Here is a 13,815-nt window from a genome sequence, read left to right on the forward strand (position 1 = left end):
TTACATATTGTTAAACTATTACAGTGTATTTGCGTGTAGATCTATGTGGAGGAAACCATCATTATTTTTTAATTATGGGAATTATTTCAGCATTATGTATCAAAGATATCATAATTCACAATAGTACAACAAAGAGTAATGTAAATTATCACTTAGTCGTATTTATCTAGTATATAGTCTCTATCAAAATGATAGATTCTGACAAATCCATCTTCACCACCACTGGCATATCCAGATCCATCTGCCAAAAATGTGAGAGTGTTTATTGGACCAAAATGACCCTTTATACTTCCAATTTCATCTTCATGGATAAGATGGTATAATAATGCTTGGAATTTACCCTCAGATGCCGCTGTATGGCGCCGATGCATTCAAGGATGACAAACCTGTTGTTGTGACTTCATCAGCTGATTGACCACCTCCTAAAATAATATGGGCCTTTTTACCATCTTCTACATTGTAAGATGGCGATATATCGCATGCATTTAAAGGACGATCAGTTTTGTAGTTCTAAGGAATGTGAAGCATTTAAAAAAAAATACCTTGATATTAGACCATGTTGCGGCTTCCCAAAGTTTAGCAGTTCCATCAGAAGAACACTGTATTGTATTATTAGCGTGAAAATAAACTTACAGATAACATTAGCAAATTGTAGGTGTTGAATGAGATACATGTTACCGCTTGCTTGTGTGCTTCTATTCTCTTTACATGTGCGCCATTTTCAGCATCCCATATCTGAAATACAATTATTAGAGAATGTATATAACGAACATTTATAATTCCATCATCATGCCCAGTAATTATATGTTTGTCTAGTGGACCCCAATGGCATTGATTGCATCTGTTACGATAGTTGCGTTGTATCCAGTTAATGTTATAGTTAACATTAACCGTTCCATCTGGAAGTGTGCTGAACTGAACCTAAGGGACGATTGAGCAATGTATATTTATCGTACCTCGTATACTTTAACAGCCATCTTTACAAATTCTCCAAAATCATCATGAATCATGACAAATTTGTTTTGTAAATTTGGATTCCTATTCCATTCCACATACCTAGATATAATTTAATAGGAATATCCATAAACGTACTTGCAGGCACCTTCTTCCTGTATCGATGCCAAGAGATCACCCTTTATGGTATCAAATATGAGAATTTTAGAATCTCCAGAGGCTGCCAGTAGTAGTTTTGAATCAAAAGTGACGTCACAACCCCAAACGACAGCGCGCCCACAGTTATAGCGACCTAAGGAGAGTGTATAGTGGAATGGTCTATATTTTACCTAATTGTTGCCCTGTATCTGTCCTCCACAATGCCAAGATTGCATCCTACATATTTTATATATCGTGTTTAAAGTTTTCAAGACATGTATAGGCACATTAATTACCTTGCCGCAGGTGAAGAGCAAATCACCATGCTTATTGGTTTTTACACATGTTAGTGGTCTTCCATGTCCTCTCAGAATGATTGGCTTCATTTCTGGGAGCTTTAATAGTATAGAATATATAAAATGTTAGGGAAAATTGTAGTGACGGACAACCGCACTAGATTCCTGCGGGCCCATACACCCTGCGATAGAGACTCTTCACAGGGTACTAATGATGTGAATGAATATATACAAGGTAGATTGATGATATATAAGGTTGAAATTATTAAAGTTCAAATGCTCTGTTAAATATATTATCTTCTTTGGGTGTAATGTCTGCAGAAAGGTACGAGTGAGTTATGGCATTACAAATTTGCGAAGCGTTGTAGCTCTGTCTCATTGTCTGATAATGTTTCTCGTTCATTATTCCAGCACTGCGTAAAATTATACATCTAGCGAATAAACAAACCTGACGAGATCCCTAGCGATGGAGAAGAGTGCAGTCCTTGATTGGAGTCCGCAGTTTGTATCGGCTAGCCAAAAGATTGTTCTTGGAGAAACGAAGCATGTTTCTTCACCATTTATACTTACAACATCGCACTTTGATACCGACTTGCATCTGTCCAAGCTAAGTTTGTGGCATTCAGTTGAATCAATCCCGTGCTGACTAAGCTCATCTAAAATCTTTTTACCTGTATCAATCTCCTGATCAAGACGAGTCTTCGTTTCTTCCAAAACACTCTTGAACTTGTTCTCCAATTCCTTAAATTCATTGGAGGAAATTGTATCGTTGAGGGAATTTAGAAAATCCTCAAATTTCGAGTCATCTTGTGTGCTATCTGATTCAGAAATGTCAAAATGACAGACAAAAACGCCATCATCAGTTGTTGGAAGCAAGTTGACATTCAAATGGGAGGCCAAGAATGAAGTTGCAAACTGATCAGCATCGCCAGGGGTTGTAGTTGTTTCAGTATACTCATAAGAATCTCTGCCATTTGGAGAGGTTCTCAAGCCAATTTCCTTCAAAGTTGTGAAGGACTCTCCAACCTTGCAGCTACCAGATTGAGACAAAAGTTCCCAGTTTGAGGAGATTTCAGATTTGAGTTCGGATAGTATTGAGTCAGTTAACTTTCCACAATCTTCCAGTTCTGAAACCTTGAAAGTGAATTCCAGAGGCTCAACTTTCGCAGAAGAATCAGCCTCAGGGCTATCCAAAAGAGCACAACCGCTTGGAGTAGCCAATACTAATAATTCTCCAACAGGCAACATAGCACTTACAGTATAGCTCTTTTCTGTGTCAATCTCAACACCTGATTGTTGGAATTTCTTAAAGTCACTGTAGTAAGATCCATCTGAAGTACTTTCCTTACTTGAGGAGTCGTCTGCATCAGAAGAAGCCTCAAAATCTTGACTTTCCAATACAATTTTTTCTTTAGAACCTTCAGCAGTAAGTGGAACTGAGTTATCGACCGCCCCTTCGGGCGATTGAGATTCAGATGAGGGGCGGATATCGACATCGAAAGAGTATACCGCAGAGAGAGGATTTAAGAAGAATATGGCGAGGCCACATATTGCTAAATGCAGATTTACATACATTTTTTTAAAACATTACAAGGAATCCTCCCCAAATAATCTATACTACGATGGTTGTGTGGGATTCTACCTGCACACGGTCAAATTATACCACACAGGATGTAAAGATGAATATGCAAGTAAAATCAAAAACTAAAGTTTTTGAATCCATAAAATAAGCGAATAACAGCTTCCTTTTCGGAAATGTCTATACACGCAAGGTGTGGGGAAGAGAATCTTGACAAGATTCTTACCACATATGGGAAATATGAAGGAATGTATCATCATTCTTTAATAGTTTACATATATTCTACTTATTCATAAGGGTATGGCATGATTTATATCAGAACTCCGTCATAAAGTCCTGCTGTGTATCGTCCTCCTTCGTAGTTCCGTTCCGCCTCTCAATCGGCGTTTCCATATCATTGGTACACATTAGCAGGGATTATATAGAACTAAATTCTATTTGTTTAATCATCACTACGAGGCTTTGGTACCATAGAATAGTCCTTCTCAAATAGGATATATTCCTTCTGGTATCCTGATATCTTGCATGACTTAGAACACGTATAAACCGAAACACTTCCAAATTCAATGCGATCACTACTTATATAAAACAACAATTGGGGTAGGATCTGAAATTCAAAAGAGCGAGGGCCGCTACAACTTTCACATTTCGGTACCATGATTTCACTTTCATCATTAGCACTTAGATTCGCACCGTCTATAACTGGTCTAGGGCTTCTGTCACTAATCCACAAAGGTTCCCCTCCTCTACAATAATACAAAACTTCGTTAGGAGTAGTTTTCTTGCAAAACTTCATAAATGATTCGTCGATTGTTTTGTTTTCTTCTTGCATGTTTTCAACATCTTCTTCCTCGGCTCGAGTCATCTCCTCTGTTAGGTATTAGTTATGTGAATAAATGATTACCTTCTCCAGCGTTTTTATTGTCAATGTATTTTTCATACAGTGACTTTTCGTGCGATAGGTAGTCTTCATCATGTGCTATTTCTCCTTCACAAATGTTCAATATCCATTCATCTAGGACAGGAGATAGTGAACCATACTTTACAGCTATATTACATCGATAGTGTAGCTCCCGAAATTCTATGTAAATAAAATTCAAAGGCTGCAATGTTACCTGTCTCTGAATCCACAAGCGCTACCTTTAGTGAGTTTATATTTGGTATAGGCTCTGAAGCTACCTTGTTGCTTGGAAGGCCACAGGCCAAACAACAATTACTTATGAGTTCACTATCTGGGAAAATGATGTTGTCATCAACTGGATGGTAATCGTAGAAATCATTTTGGCGAGGAAGCTGCGAGCGAAATGCCTTCCAGTTAGTACCACAAGGCTGGCAGACGAACGTATAGATTACTCTATGAAAAGCGTCGTTCTCTTCATAGATATCATCCGGAGCATAGACCTGTATGGCGAAAGTCATGATAGAAGAACATATATCGCAATGCAGCTCATTCTCTTCAGGAAGATCGACTGGATTGAGCCATGCGGGATATCCACCTAATTTGCTCGGGAAATAGTGCCTCTGAAGCCTCCAGGCCTCAGCCTTTGATAAAGTTCCATATATAGGCACCGGTTCGTCATCCATTGTGATCATACATCTTACCCATTTTTTAAATCTTACTTTCTTCTGTAATCATGGCCAAAAGTTCATATAAACTGGCCGGTACCACAAATGTAGGTACCATCCGCATCACTTGATATTTATTGTAGTTTATATAAGGTGATGACTACTATTTGATACCGTATTTTTATTACTATTAACATTAAGGTTTTTTCAAGATGTGGATGGGTAAAATTGGTAATAAATCTGCCGCCTTTATCAACCATAAACACTTCCATCCAGGTATTTTATTCATTTTCTTAACAATAATTTCTAGGCAACTACAAAAATTTGGAAAAGGTATGGTTGGCGGAAGAAAAGCACAAAGCAGAGATTAAACGTCTCAAGGAAATGAAGGAGAAACGAGAAGAGGAGATCAAGATTTCAAAAATAAAAAGGCAATTGAGGGAACAAGAGGAACTCAGGAAGATGGAAATGATCACAGAAGAGAAGAATAAGAGATATGCTGTTACATCTTCTCGGTTAGCCGATAATGATACCTGTGGTTTAATATTACCTGAGAGTACAGACAAAGAAGGTAAAAAAAAACAGAATTCTACTCATAAACTGATAATTCAATCGCAATATAGAGAAGACTGCTTCAAATATGGACATACATCCGTGTTTGGTAGTTATTATGACGTTGAAACCAAGGCTTGGGGATACCACTGCTGCAAAGTAACACTCAAAACCGCAAGGTGTACCAAACCAAAGGCAAACGCCGATAGTTGTCAGGATGAACCACATAATAAGACTAAAGAAAGTGCAGATATTTCCACTTCAGGTTCCAAACGTCCACATGAAGATGCAAATACAAACAAAAGATTTAAAAGGCATGTGAGTGGTATGAAGGATGCGATCGATATGTTGAAGGAAATTGAGGCCTTAGAATAATCATTTCTTTGTAGATAAAGTACGTTGTTTTTCTGCAGAATGAACAATCTTTTCTTCGGTAGGAAGACCCTGAATTTTATAATTTGTAAACATGTAAATTACCTTGATTTTCCTTATGTGGTTGATTATTTTTCGTGGAACATTTGATTGCAACATTAGTGCCATATTAAAGCCATCATCTTCTAGTTCCTGTGACATTCGTTCATAAAGAAAATTTAATACCTCGTCAGTCATTGATACTTCTGGGAAAGGATCATCCAGTATGAGTTCCCAGTGACTAAACTGAAGATGGAAAATTACACCACCAGATGCCTTTGAGCGCAGATCTTGCGCTAGACCAAATGATTCAGATGCGGGCATTGTTGCCTCAATTATAAATGTGGTTGTTCCATCCTTAACATTTTCAGATATAACTTGCGTGCGGCGCTTTTGAAGAACAGAATAAATTTTTCCAAGGACGGATTGATCACATTGCAAATCCAAGTGAAGAATAACTTCATAGATTCTTGGACGCCCTCTTTGCATATACGCCTTTCTACAGAGGCTCCTCATGGAGGACATTAGTTTCCCTGAAAATGGGTAGGAAGTAGACCTCCTCGATGAAGCAAGTGTGCATGAATCACTAATTTTTATTGAATAATGATCAAAGGCACAATCACTCTTATCGTCAAAAGTGTGGCTAGGAGTCCGTAGCGTTGCAGAGTCTAGACCATGGGTTTCCAGAAACTTATCAGGATCGTAGGAATCATCTAAATTATCACTTATGACTAGATGTAGATCTGGTAATTTTGAAACATCTGATGGTTTGTTAACCGGTGTACGTGGCTCACTTGTAGATTGTAAAACTTTATGTATCCCTGCGATATATATTCCTTCAATAATGAATATAACACCTCTCAATGGTTCCTCAGTGATTGGACCAGATTGACATGCCATTTCAAACCCAGAAATCAAATTCGTAATTAAATTTGAATATTGAATTGATGATAAATTTGTCCTTCCATAAGAATCAGCAAATGACCAATTTAATGGTTCTAGACAGGTCATATTTTCTTTGCTTACTGCATTTGAATTGCATGTATATATACAAGAATTTCTATTGTAAAACAGCAGACATCGGCTCCCCCTATTCAAGCTCATACCCCAAAGCTTGCCATAGTTTTTTTTTTGAGGACTAGAATCAACATCCCCAGTAATTATGGAATACAGATCTTCTTCAATGGCATTTAGACAGTTTGTCAGTGTAGGCGAACTTGTATCTGTGACATATTTTAGGGGTACATCACCGCTATATATAGCACCTTTTATATCTTTACTGTTATCATCTAGGTATTTTAGGATTTGTGATGACATTTGTTTGGTCTTTAGAAAGATTGCAACATCACCGTTTCCAATGACAGAATACTCTGTACCTTTAGCTACAGCATCAGCCGTTATAAACAAATTTTCAATTCCAGATACAGGTAAAAATTGTCCCTTGTCTGTGGAACAATCCCGATCAGTTGGTAATTCCTCCGTTTGTGTATTTTTCCATGGTGGGAAATTTACCTTAACACTCAAAGCACTAGAATAGGACAATCCCTTATTATCGCTATAATTCAAATCAACTATACCTTCTCTTATAGAAACTCTCAATTTTGAGACATTGATTGGTATTTTTGCGTATAGGTTTACGAGGTCATTTATACATCTCTCCAGGTGAATTTCTCCGCAACATGCTAGAACATATTCGCCAGTTTTCAAAATATCAAATTCAACTGCTGGATCAGCGGTATACAAAAGAGCAAGACCGATGAGTAGCTGATTCATGTCCTTAACATGTTGTGGTTCTACAGAGACACGAATAATCGAGTTGTTGAACTCGCAAGTCGGTGGTGAAAATGGTGGGAAATTAGGATCGCTACTAAGTGTAAGATGGCGATCAACGCTGCAAAGAGTTCCGGTACGAGATATGCGACTTCTGTTATATTCACCACTTGTGTGTAATCTAGATCTATGAGGATCCGCTAGTGACAAAAGCCAGGCCATAACATCCTTTATCGACTCTTGTCTCTTCAGGTTTTGCGTTTCTTCATTCGGAATCTCAGCTGTCTCAGATAATAGAAGTGCTACAATATTACCGGAAAACGCAGCATCTACATCTATTAAATCAGCGCCCATGAGTATCATAACTTTTAAAACGCAAAGACGGTTAGACTGTTCAGGTTCAGAATCGTTAGTAGGTGCTGTAGAATTGCAGATATATAACCAATCTCCTCGTCGGACCGTACCACTAAATACGCGAGAAAATGCGATAAAATCTCCAGCACGTTCATCCCCCTGTAATACATCTCTGGTAAGACGCATATGTCTTAAATCTGATCCTAAAAATTTTGCGATATGTACTACTACAGGAGCAGACGAATGTGATTGTATAATATGATCATATTTTTCATATGATAATATCGCTGGGCATATTTTTTTGAGGCGTTTTCTAGCTGCGGAACTTGGGTCAGGTAGTGAATCAACGATGAGACGTAGCATTCCGCTGCATAATGGGAGCCAGTTGCTCATGATTGCCTGTAATAACTCGTCTCGTTCATCGGAGCTTGGAAGTTTCGGGTTTTCTAGCAATTTCAACTGCCTTGTGGACAATTTGGTACTGGAGTGTGTAACAAGTTTAGTTATATATTCCGTATTCCATGAAATAATTGCATCATAAGCTGTCCATATTTGTTGAAGTACAAATTGAACAAACATTGGCTTTTCGTCGCCTTTACAAACCTTTACAGATTTTGTTTTGTTGCAAAAATAATAGCCTCCCCAAAGCGCCTTCTGAAGGGCATCAACTTTATTTTGGGAAATACCTAATTTGTTGGCAACTTGACATACAAACTCTGGTATATAAATGCACCAACGATGTATAGCACTGCAAAATGCTACATTTCCTTCAGCTGGAGAATAAAACCATTTCTCGCTCTTTGTGATATTAGGTAAATCCTCATTTTTAATGACTTCTTCCATATACAGCTGATAAATTAGTGCGTTAGCTTGTTCTACTAAACTGTACATACGTCTGTATGCTTCTAGAGGGGTCATGTGTAAGCCCAAAATCAACTTGTCAAGCTTATTCAAAACTAGGACCGTTTTAACATTTTCATGCCATGCTTGCCTCAAAACTGCCTTAGTTTGAGGACATATTCCTTCGACTACATCGACAATCAAAAGAGCTCCATCGCATAAACGGGCAGCGGTAGAAACCTCAACAGAGAAGTCAACATGTCCCGGGGAATCTACAAGATTAATCAATCTAGGACTATGATTAGTTGTTTCTTTAGTATTTTTGTCTGAATTTATCCCTGGTTTTGAGTATAGTAACGATATACTGGAGGATTTTATTGTAATCATGCGACGTTGTTCATCATCACGGTTATCCAGGTATCTCAGCTTTCCGGAAAGTCTTTCACTTATAATACCAACGCTTGAAATTAAACTATCTGATAATGTGGTCTTTCCATGGTCAACGTGAGCTAAAAAGCATACGTTCCGAATGTTCTCCGTCAATCCTAGGACATCTGTAACATCTTTCATTCTTTATGCCGATTGAGACATAAAACTCAGCAATAGTATAAAAAATACACACTAACAAGATGGAAGGCTTTCCATGCCAGGAGCAGTCCGCATAATAGATGGTTTAATATAGACGAAAATATATTATTTCTATTCTACTACAGTAATGTGTATTTCCTTGAATGATGGGAAATCGGTGTTTCTGAATGTGGAACCGTAGCCCAAAAGAATAACGTAAGAACCGAGGGGAACGTCCTTCTCGATTACGAGTGTAGCGGCGGAACGCTCAGGGGCGCCAGATACGAGAATACCCGAGCTAGCAGAGCCTAAATTGTTTAGTATAGATTAATGTATCTAAACCTTTAAGGGTATGGAACTTGCTAACACTTATGTGATGGTTTTTGCATCCATTCTCTGATCGGTTTTCCTTGTGTTCCTTGGTTAAAACATCTCTTAGAGCATCATGATAATTTCCACTCTTGATAGGATATGAACCCTTTGGATATACATCAAGGCACATCCATTCAAATCCAGTAGTTATTTGGCTATCCAAATGTATCGTAAATACCTCATCATTTACCATTGCGGATTTGCTCACCATTAGAGTATGCGGATCAGAGGTCAATCCATCCTTATGTCCACCCAAGTAAATCACACCGCCTCTGCATATTTCTGTCAATTTGTAATTTAAACGTACTCCGGCGTTGATGAATGATGAGCTGAACATGAAGGTGCCGTCATTGTATTTGGATTAATAGCAATCGAAGAGTTTATTAAAGAATTTATTAATATGATAAGAAAGAATGAATTTATACAAAAATTCATTTTGAACAGGGAAGGTACACTACAAGATTGAATTGTGATTCTACCCAACCAAAGGATATACCAATCACAATCATTCAGTACATTCCAAGATCTAAATATGTAGATTCTGTCTTTCGGCAGAGATAAAATTTGCAGATCTAATGGTTTTAGGTACAAACCAGATGAGATTAAGAACAAATTTCCGTAACCGTCCCTATACGATAAATTCCCTCAACCATTGGACTTCTAGGAGTTATTAAATTATACTAGTTTGATTTAGCAAATTCATATCCAGATGTGTACCTTCCAAGAGCCAATCAATGAAAATTTGAATCCAAGTTGTGTCTCTGCCCCTACTAAGGTCTACAACTCAGGTGTAGAGCTATTTCTATCCTTTAAAGCATACTTTTCTCCAAAGGTTACTCATACTTTCAATATGCTTAGCGTATAAGCCATTTGTATGCTGTGGGGACCCAGCTCGGATTCTATCTGTAGTTTATCGTTAAATCTACAGTTTAGTGCAGATATACGCCCACAATATATATTACATCCGTATAATTAGTACATACGACGCATATTATACGAACACAAACCCGCGGGTTGTGCTTTACTCGTAATTATTTTTTCTTTGACTTTACATAGTTTAAAATCGCCTATATAGTAGCACTACTGGATAATAGTTTGATAAAATGAAGAGAAGCTTGGAAGAGTCCACTAATTTAGAAGTGGAAGGAGCTGAAGCTCATGATTCCGCTGATAAAAATCCTTTACTTTCGCATATTTCGGAGTTTGATGAAGGTAATTAGTCTTAAAATTGTAATACAATGATATGCAGTTCAGAAGAAATTGCTTCAATTAGACGAAGAGTGTGCAAATGAACAGATGGAGTTACAAAGAAAGTATGACCAAAAGAAGCAACCATTCTTTAAGAAACGTCAAGTAAGACCTACATAATTATATCCAAAACTTGTGCAGGAAATAATTGAAAAAGTTCCGGGATTTTGGTGTAAAGCCTTGACACACCATCCAGCACTTAGCTATCTTACTTCCGCCGATTTGCCGATTCTTGAGCACCTAAAGGGGATAGATTTACAAGACAACCTAGATAACAACGGATCATATAAATTAACACTAGAATTTTCCGAAAAGGCGAAGGAATACATGAGCCCCCTAGTTTTGGTAAAACATGTGGAATTCGATATAAACAAAGAGACAGTAAAAGAATGTACAAAAATAACATGGAAACCCGGAAAAAGTCCAATAGAAGAAGCTTTAAAGGCTAGAAACAATGACAGATGTATTGACTGGTCAATTTTTGAATGGTTCACAGAGGAAGAATGGGTAGATCGTCCAGATGTCGGCGAGATAATACGCAGGGAGATTTGGCACGCCCCTCTAGCGTACTATATGGATACTGTCGCCATGGATTATTTTGATGACGAATACAATATTGTTGATGATGAAGAGCTCTAAAATCACTTGAATATTTATACTAACAATTGAAGTTTTGAGTACAGTGGAATACTCTTATCTGCATTGGTATCTATATAAAACTTTAGTAGCTTAGTAGCATCATCTAAAGATATCACTGGGGTACAATCTAGAGATCTACCCCTGAAGTATCTGCAAAAAATCTGCTGATTTCTCTTTTTTGACACATACAATCCCCAGAAATAATCTTCATCAACTATTTTAATATTCTCTAAATCCCCTAGTATCTTCAGAATATCAGTGTTTCTACTCTCCAGAAGAGAAACAAGTGGAGTTAGATCTTCAATTTCGTTTCCTAAACCTAGTAGTGCGCTAACGACGTGCTCATTTATACAAAAATAATTTGAGATTGGTAGGATTTTAACAAGATTGTTGAAATTCAGATGATTTATCCTTTGAAGTACGATGGACTTTATTGTATCACATTTTGGAAGTATTCCATATGTATGCATGCACAGCATTAAAGAAGTTAGGTTCCTAGTTTTAAGTTTGATCTTTTTATCACTTACCATATCCACCAGAGATCTTATGTTAATTTTTACTAATTCTAAGATTTCAGAATTGTCTCTATAAATTAGAAAATGGATTCTTAAAAATAGATCACAAAGCATTCCAATCTCATGGCTAGATAAATTTTCAAAATTCCCGTCTAATGCCTTCAAAAACGAATACCCAATTTCTGGAGAAAAAAAACCATACTTATTCATCAGCGTAACGTATAGGATACGATAAGATGGATTATCCAAACTGGTGGATAAAAAGTATGAATATTGCAAGGAAAAGGCTTTTGTAAGTTCTTCCATTTTTTTTAGACATAACGAGTCAACTTCATTCAATGCTGGAATATATGTTCGAATTCTCAGGGAGACTATTCTGTCAATATGGGATAATAATCGTAGAGATTCAAGTGAGTTGGTACAAACAAGCGCAGATGCACCCATTTCGCTTGTGACTTTAAGTGCGCATTCAATTAATGCGAGTGGAATTGCACTATCCGCCTTTGAAAAATGGTCACAAATGGCTGTCACAAGCAAATAATATATGCACATGCTCTGCTTTATCATCAGATCGCTAAATTTCATGGTTTGAAGGAAGATCATTGATAGTTTGGCGATCTCATTCTTGAAAATATAATACGATTTTTCAACTGCTGAATAGTTAACAATGTGAACATAATCCAAATATTTCATCAAAATTATTACATTACCAAACATTTTGATAAAGAGTTTGCTATTGTTATAATACAATGCATTTTTAACATCTTTTTGGTAGTCATTTTGACCTAAACGGGACTCGGAATTATCAAGGTTGGCACTAACATTCAAATAAGCATTTCTAAACTTGATTATTACGGAATGAGCTACATTCAAAAAATTTTTGAAGCCATGATTACAGTAATTTGAAGTAAAGAGCGTGATTAAATTTGTAGGAAACACGTGTGTAGCCTGTGCAAGGAAGGAAAGGGACCTTCTTATTTGATGGATATCAATATTGTTATTCTTAATATGAAGATTGTTATCATCATTCCACTTTGTGTATGAGTATATTTTTAAAAAGCGTTTTATAAATTTGAGCATCAATCTTTCTTCTACCTTGCTCAACAATTTTTGATCGCTGAATAAAATATCCAGTGTTCTTACAACTGCCATCAGATCAAACTTGTCTATTTCATCCTTGTTACTATCCATAAATGTTAGCATGAGATGCTTTGTAATTTTAGAGTCCAAATGCTTGCAAAATGACAATCTGGACCATAACTTCCAGAGGGCTTTATAGCTAATAATTTGCTTAGTAGTCAGTAATTTCCCAACATTTTTGTTTATAGTAGATGATTTTCCATAAAGAGGGGAATTATGAACATTAATAATCTCCGCGGAACCGGAGGAGTAATGTTCCTCTATGATGGAATTTACTCTATTCAACAACGTGTGTAGAATTAAATCTATCCTTTTATTTACTAGATCATTTCTCGATTTAAACCCTATCAACATCTCCAACAAAGTGTACACGTGACCAAAATTCCAATTCTCTAGTACTTTTATGGTATAGTCCGAGAGGAAGATCCATAATTCCTGACTATCATTCTTCTTACGTACCAGGTTCGATATAGAATATAAAACTATAACCTCGTTATCTCCACTAACTTGAATCTCATCGTCGGAATCCCTCTTAATCGGAAGCCCTGGCCTTGAGGAAGAAGGGTGTTTCGATGTTTCTAAAGAGGCGGATCCTTGGCTAAATCTTGCCTCATTTTGATCTTCATATTTGTATTCAGATAGTAACTTTACATTTCTTACTAAATCGTCAAATTCAGTCCTAGAATTCGCTACTTTTATACCATTTAATAAAGAATGGATAACACTTTCAGAAACGTGAGAAATTTTCCTCAAAAAAACTACTTCTAATCCATTTATCCTGTCATATCTTCGTAAAAAACCACTCAACATCAGAAATACAAAGTGATGGCTCTCAGTAAATACACATGGTGTAAAAATATAATTTCACGATCTC

The 13,815-nt window shown here is 36.9% G+C and overlaps 8 protein-coding genes across 8 annotated transcripts; 2 read left to right on the plus strand and 6 right to left on the minus strand.

Annotated features, from left to right (window-relative positions):
• Positions 1 to 152: 152 nt before the first annotated feature.
• On the minus strand, positions 153 to 1,531 carry BEWA_043800 (eukaryotic translation initiation factor 3, putative; the record flags this gene model as incomplete). Its single annotated transcript, XM_004833734.1, has 9 exons — positions 1,389 to 1,531; positions 1,284 to 1,329; positions 1,093 to 1,246; positions 957 to 1,056; positions 772 to 921; positions 634 to 735; positions 543 to 599; positions 387 to 510; positions 153 to 352 (listed from the first exon to the last, which is right to left on the minus strand). Exons 1-9 carry the CDS (start codon positions 1,476 to 1,478, stop codon positions 153 to 155), a joined length of 1,023 nt encoding a protein of 340 aa, XP_004833791.1. The 5' UTR covers positions 1,479 to 1,531.
• A 99-nt stretch (positions 1,532 to 1,630) lies between these two features.
• BEWA_043810 (signal peptide containing protein) lies at positions 1,631 to 3,145 on the minus strand. Its single transcript, XM_004833735.1, has 2 exons — positions 1,837 to 3,145; positions 1,631 to 1,801 (listed from the first exon to the last, which is right to left on the minus strand). The coding sequence occupies exons 1-2, from the start codon at positions 2,961 to 2,963 to the stop codon at positions 1,654 to 1,656; spliced, it is 1,275 nt and encodes a 424-aa protein (XP_004833792.1). The 5' UTR covers positions 2,964 to 3,145; the 3' UTR covers positions 1,631 to 1,653.
• A 264-nt stretch (positions 3,146 to 3,409) lies between these two features.
• On the minus strand, positions 3,410 to 4,630 carry BEWA_043820 (conserved hypothetical protein; the record flags this gene model as incomplete). The annotated part of the gene is made up of 3 exons (XM_004833736.1): positions 4,083 to 4,630; positions 3,872 to 4,048; positions 3,410 to 3,837 (listed from the first exon to the last, which is right to left on the minus strand). The coding sequence occupies exons 1-3, from the start codon at positions 4,558 to 4,560 to the stop codon at positions 3,410 to 3,412; spliced, it is 1,083 nt and encodes a 360-aa protein (XP_004833793.1). The 5' UTR covers positions 4,561 to 4,630.
• A 28-nt stretch (positions 4,631 to 4,658) lies between these two features.
• BEWA_043830 (conserved hypothetical protein) lies at positions 4,659 to 5,542 on the plus strand. The gene is made up of 2 exons (XM_004833737.1): positions 4,659 to 4,809; positions 4,844 to 5,542. The coding sequence occupies exons 1-2, from the start codon at positions 4,746 to 4,748 to the stop codon at positions 5,458 to 5,460; spliced, it is 681 nt and encodes a 226-aa protein (XP_004833794.1). The 5' UTR covers positions 4,659 to 4,745; the 3' UTR covers positions 5,461 to 5,542.
• BEWA_043840 (elongation factor Tu family protein) lies at positions 5,461 to 9,030 on the minus strand (the record flags this gene model as incomplete). Its single annotated transcript, XM_004833738.1, has 1 exon — positions 5,461 to 9,030. The coding sequence occupies one exon, from the start codon at positions 9,028 to 9,030 to the stop codon at positions 5,461 to 5,463; it is 3,570 nt and encodes a 1,189-aa protein (XP_004833795.1).
• A 110-nt stretch (positions 9,031 to 9,140) lies between these two features.
• On the minus strand, positions 9,141 to 9,824 carry BEWA_043850 (hypothetical protein). Its single transcript, XM_004833739.1, has 3 exons — positions 9,707 to 9,824; positions 9,370 to 9,671; positions 9,141 to 9,335 (listed from the first exon to the last, which is right to left on the minus strand). The coding sequence occupies exons 1-3, from the start codon at positions 9,748 to 9,750 to the stop codon at positions 9,160 to 9,162; spliced, it is 522 nt and encodes a 173-aa protein (XP_004833796.1). The 5' UTR covers positions 9,751 to 9,824; the 3' UTR covers positions 9,141 to 9,159.
• Positions 9,825 to 10,300: 476 nt separating this feature from the next.
• BEWA_043860 (nucleosome assembly protein, putative) lies at positions 10,301 to 11,286 on the plus strand (the record flags this gene model as incomplete). Its single annotated transcript, XM_004833740.1, has 3 exons — positions 10,301 to 10,611; positions 10,649 to 10,752; positions 10,789 to 11,286. Exons 1-3 carry the CDS (start codon positions 10,503 to 10,505, stop codon positions 11,284 to 11,286), a joined length of 711 nt encoding a protein of 236 aa, XP_004833797.1. The 5' UTR covers positions 10,301 to 10,502.
• Positions 11,287 to 11,300: 14 nt separating this feature from the next.
• On the minus strand, positions 11,301 to 13,751 carry BEWA_043870 (hypothetical protein; the record flags this gene model as incomplete). Its single annotated transcript, XM_004833741.1, has 1 exon — positions 11,301 to 13,751. One exon carries the CDS (start codon positions 13,749 to 13,751, stop codon positions 11,301 to 11,303), a length of 2,451 nt encoding a protein of 816 aa, XP_004833798.1.
• Between the last annotated feature and the right edge of the window lie 64 nt (positions 13,752 to 13,815).

This window comes from Theileria equi (assembly GCF_000342415.1).
Source record: "Theileria equi strain WA chromosome 2 map unlocalized gcontig_1105316255037, whole genome shotgun sequence".
Classification (NCBI taxonomy): Eukaryota; Apicomplexa; class Aconoidasida; order Piroplasmida; family Theileriidae; genus Theileria; species Theileria equi.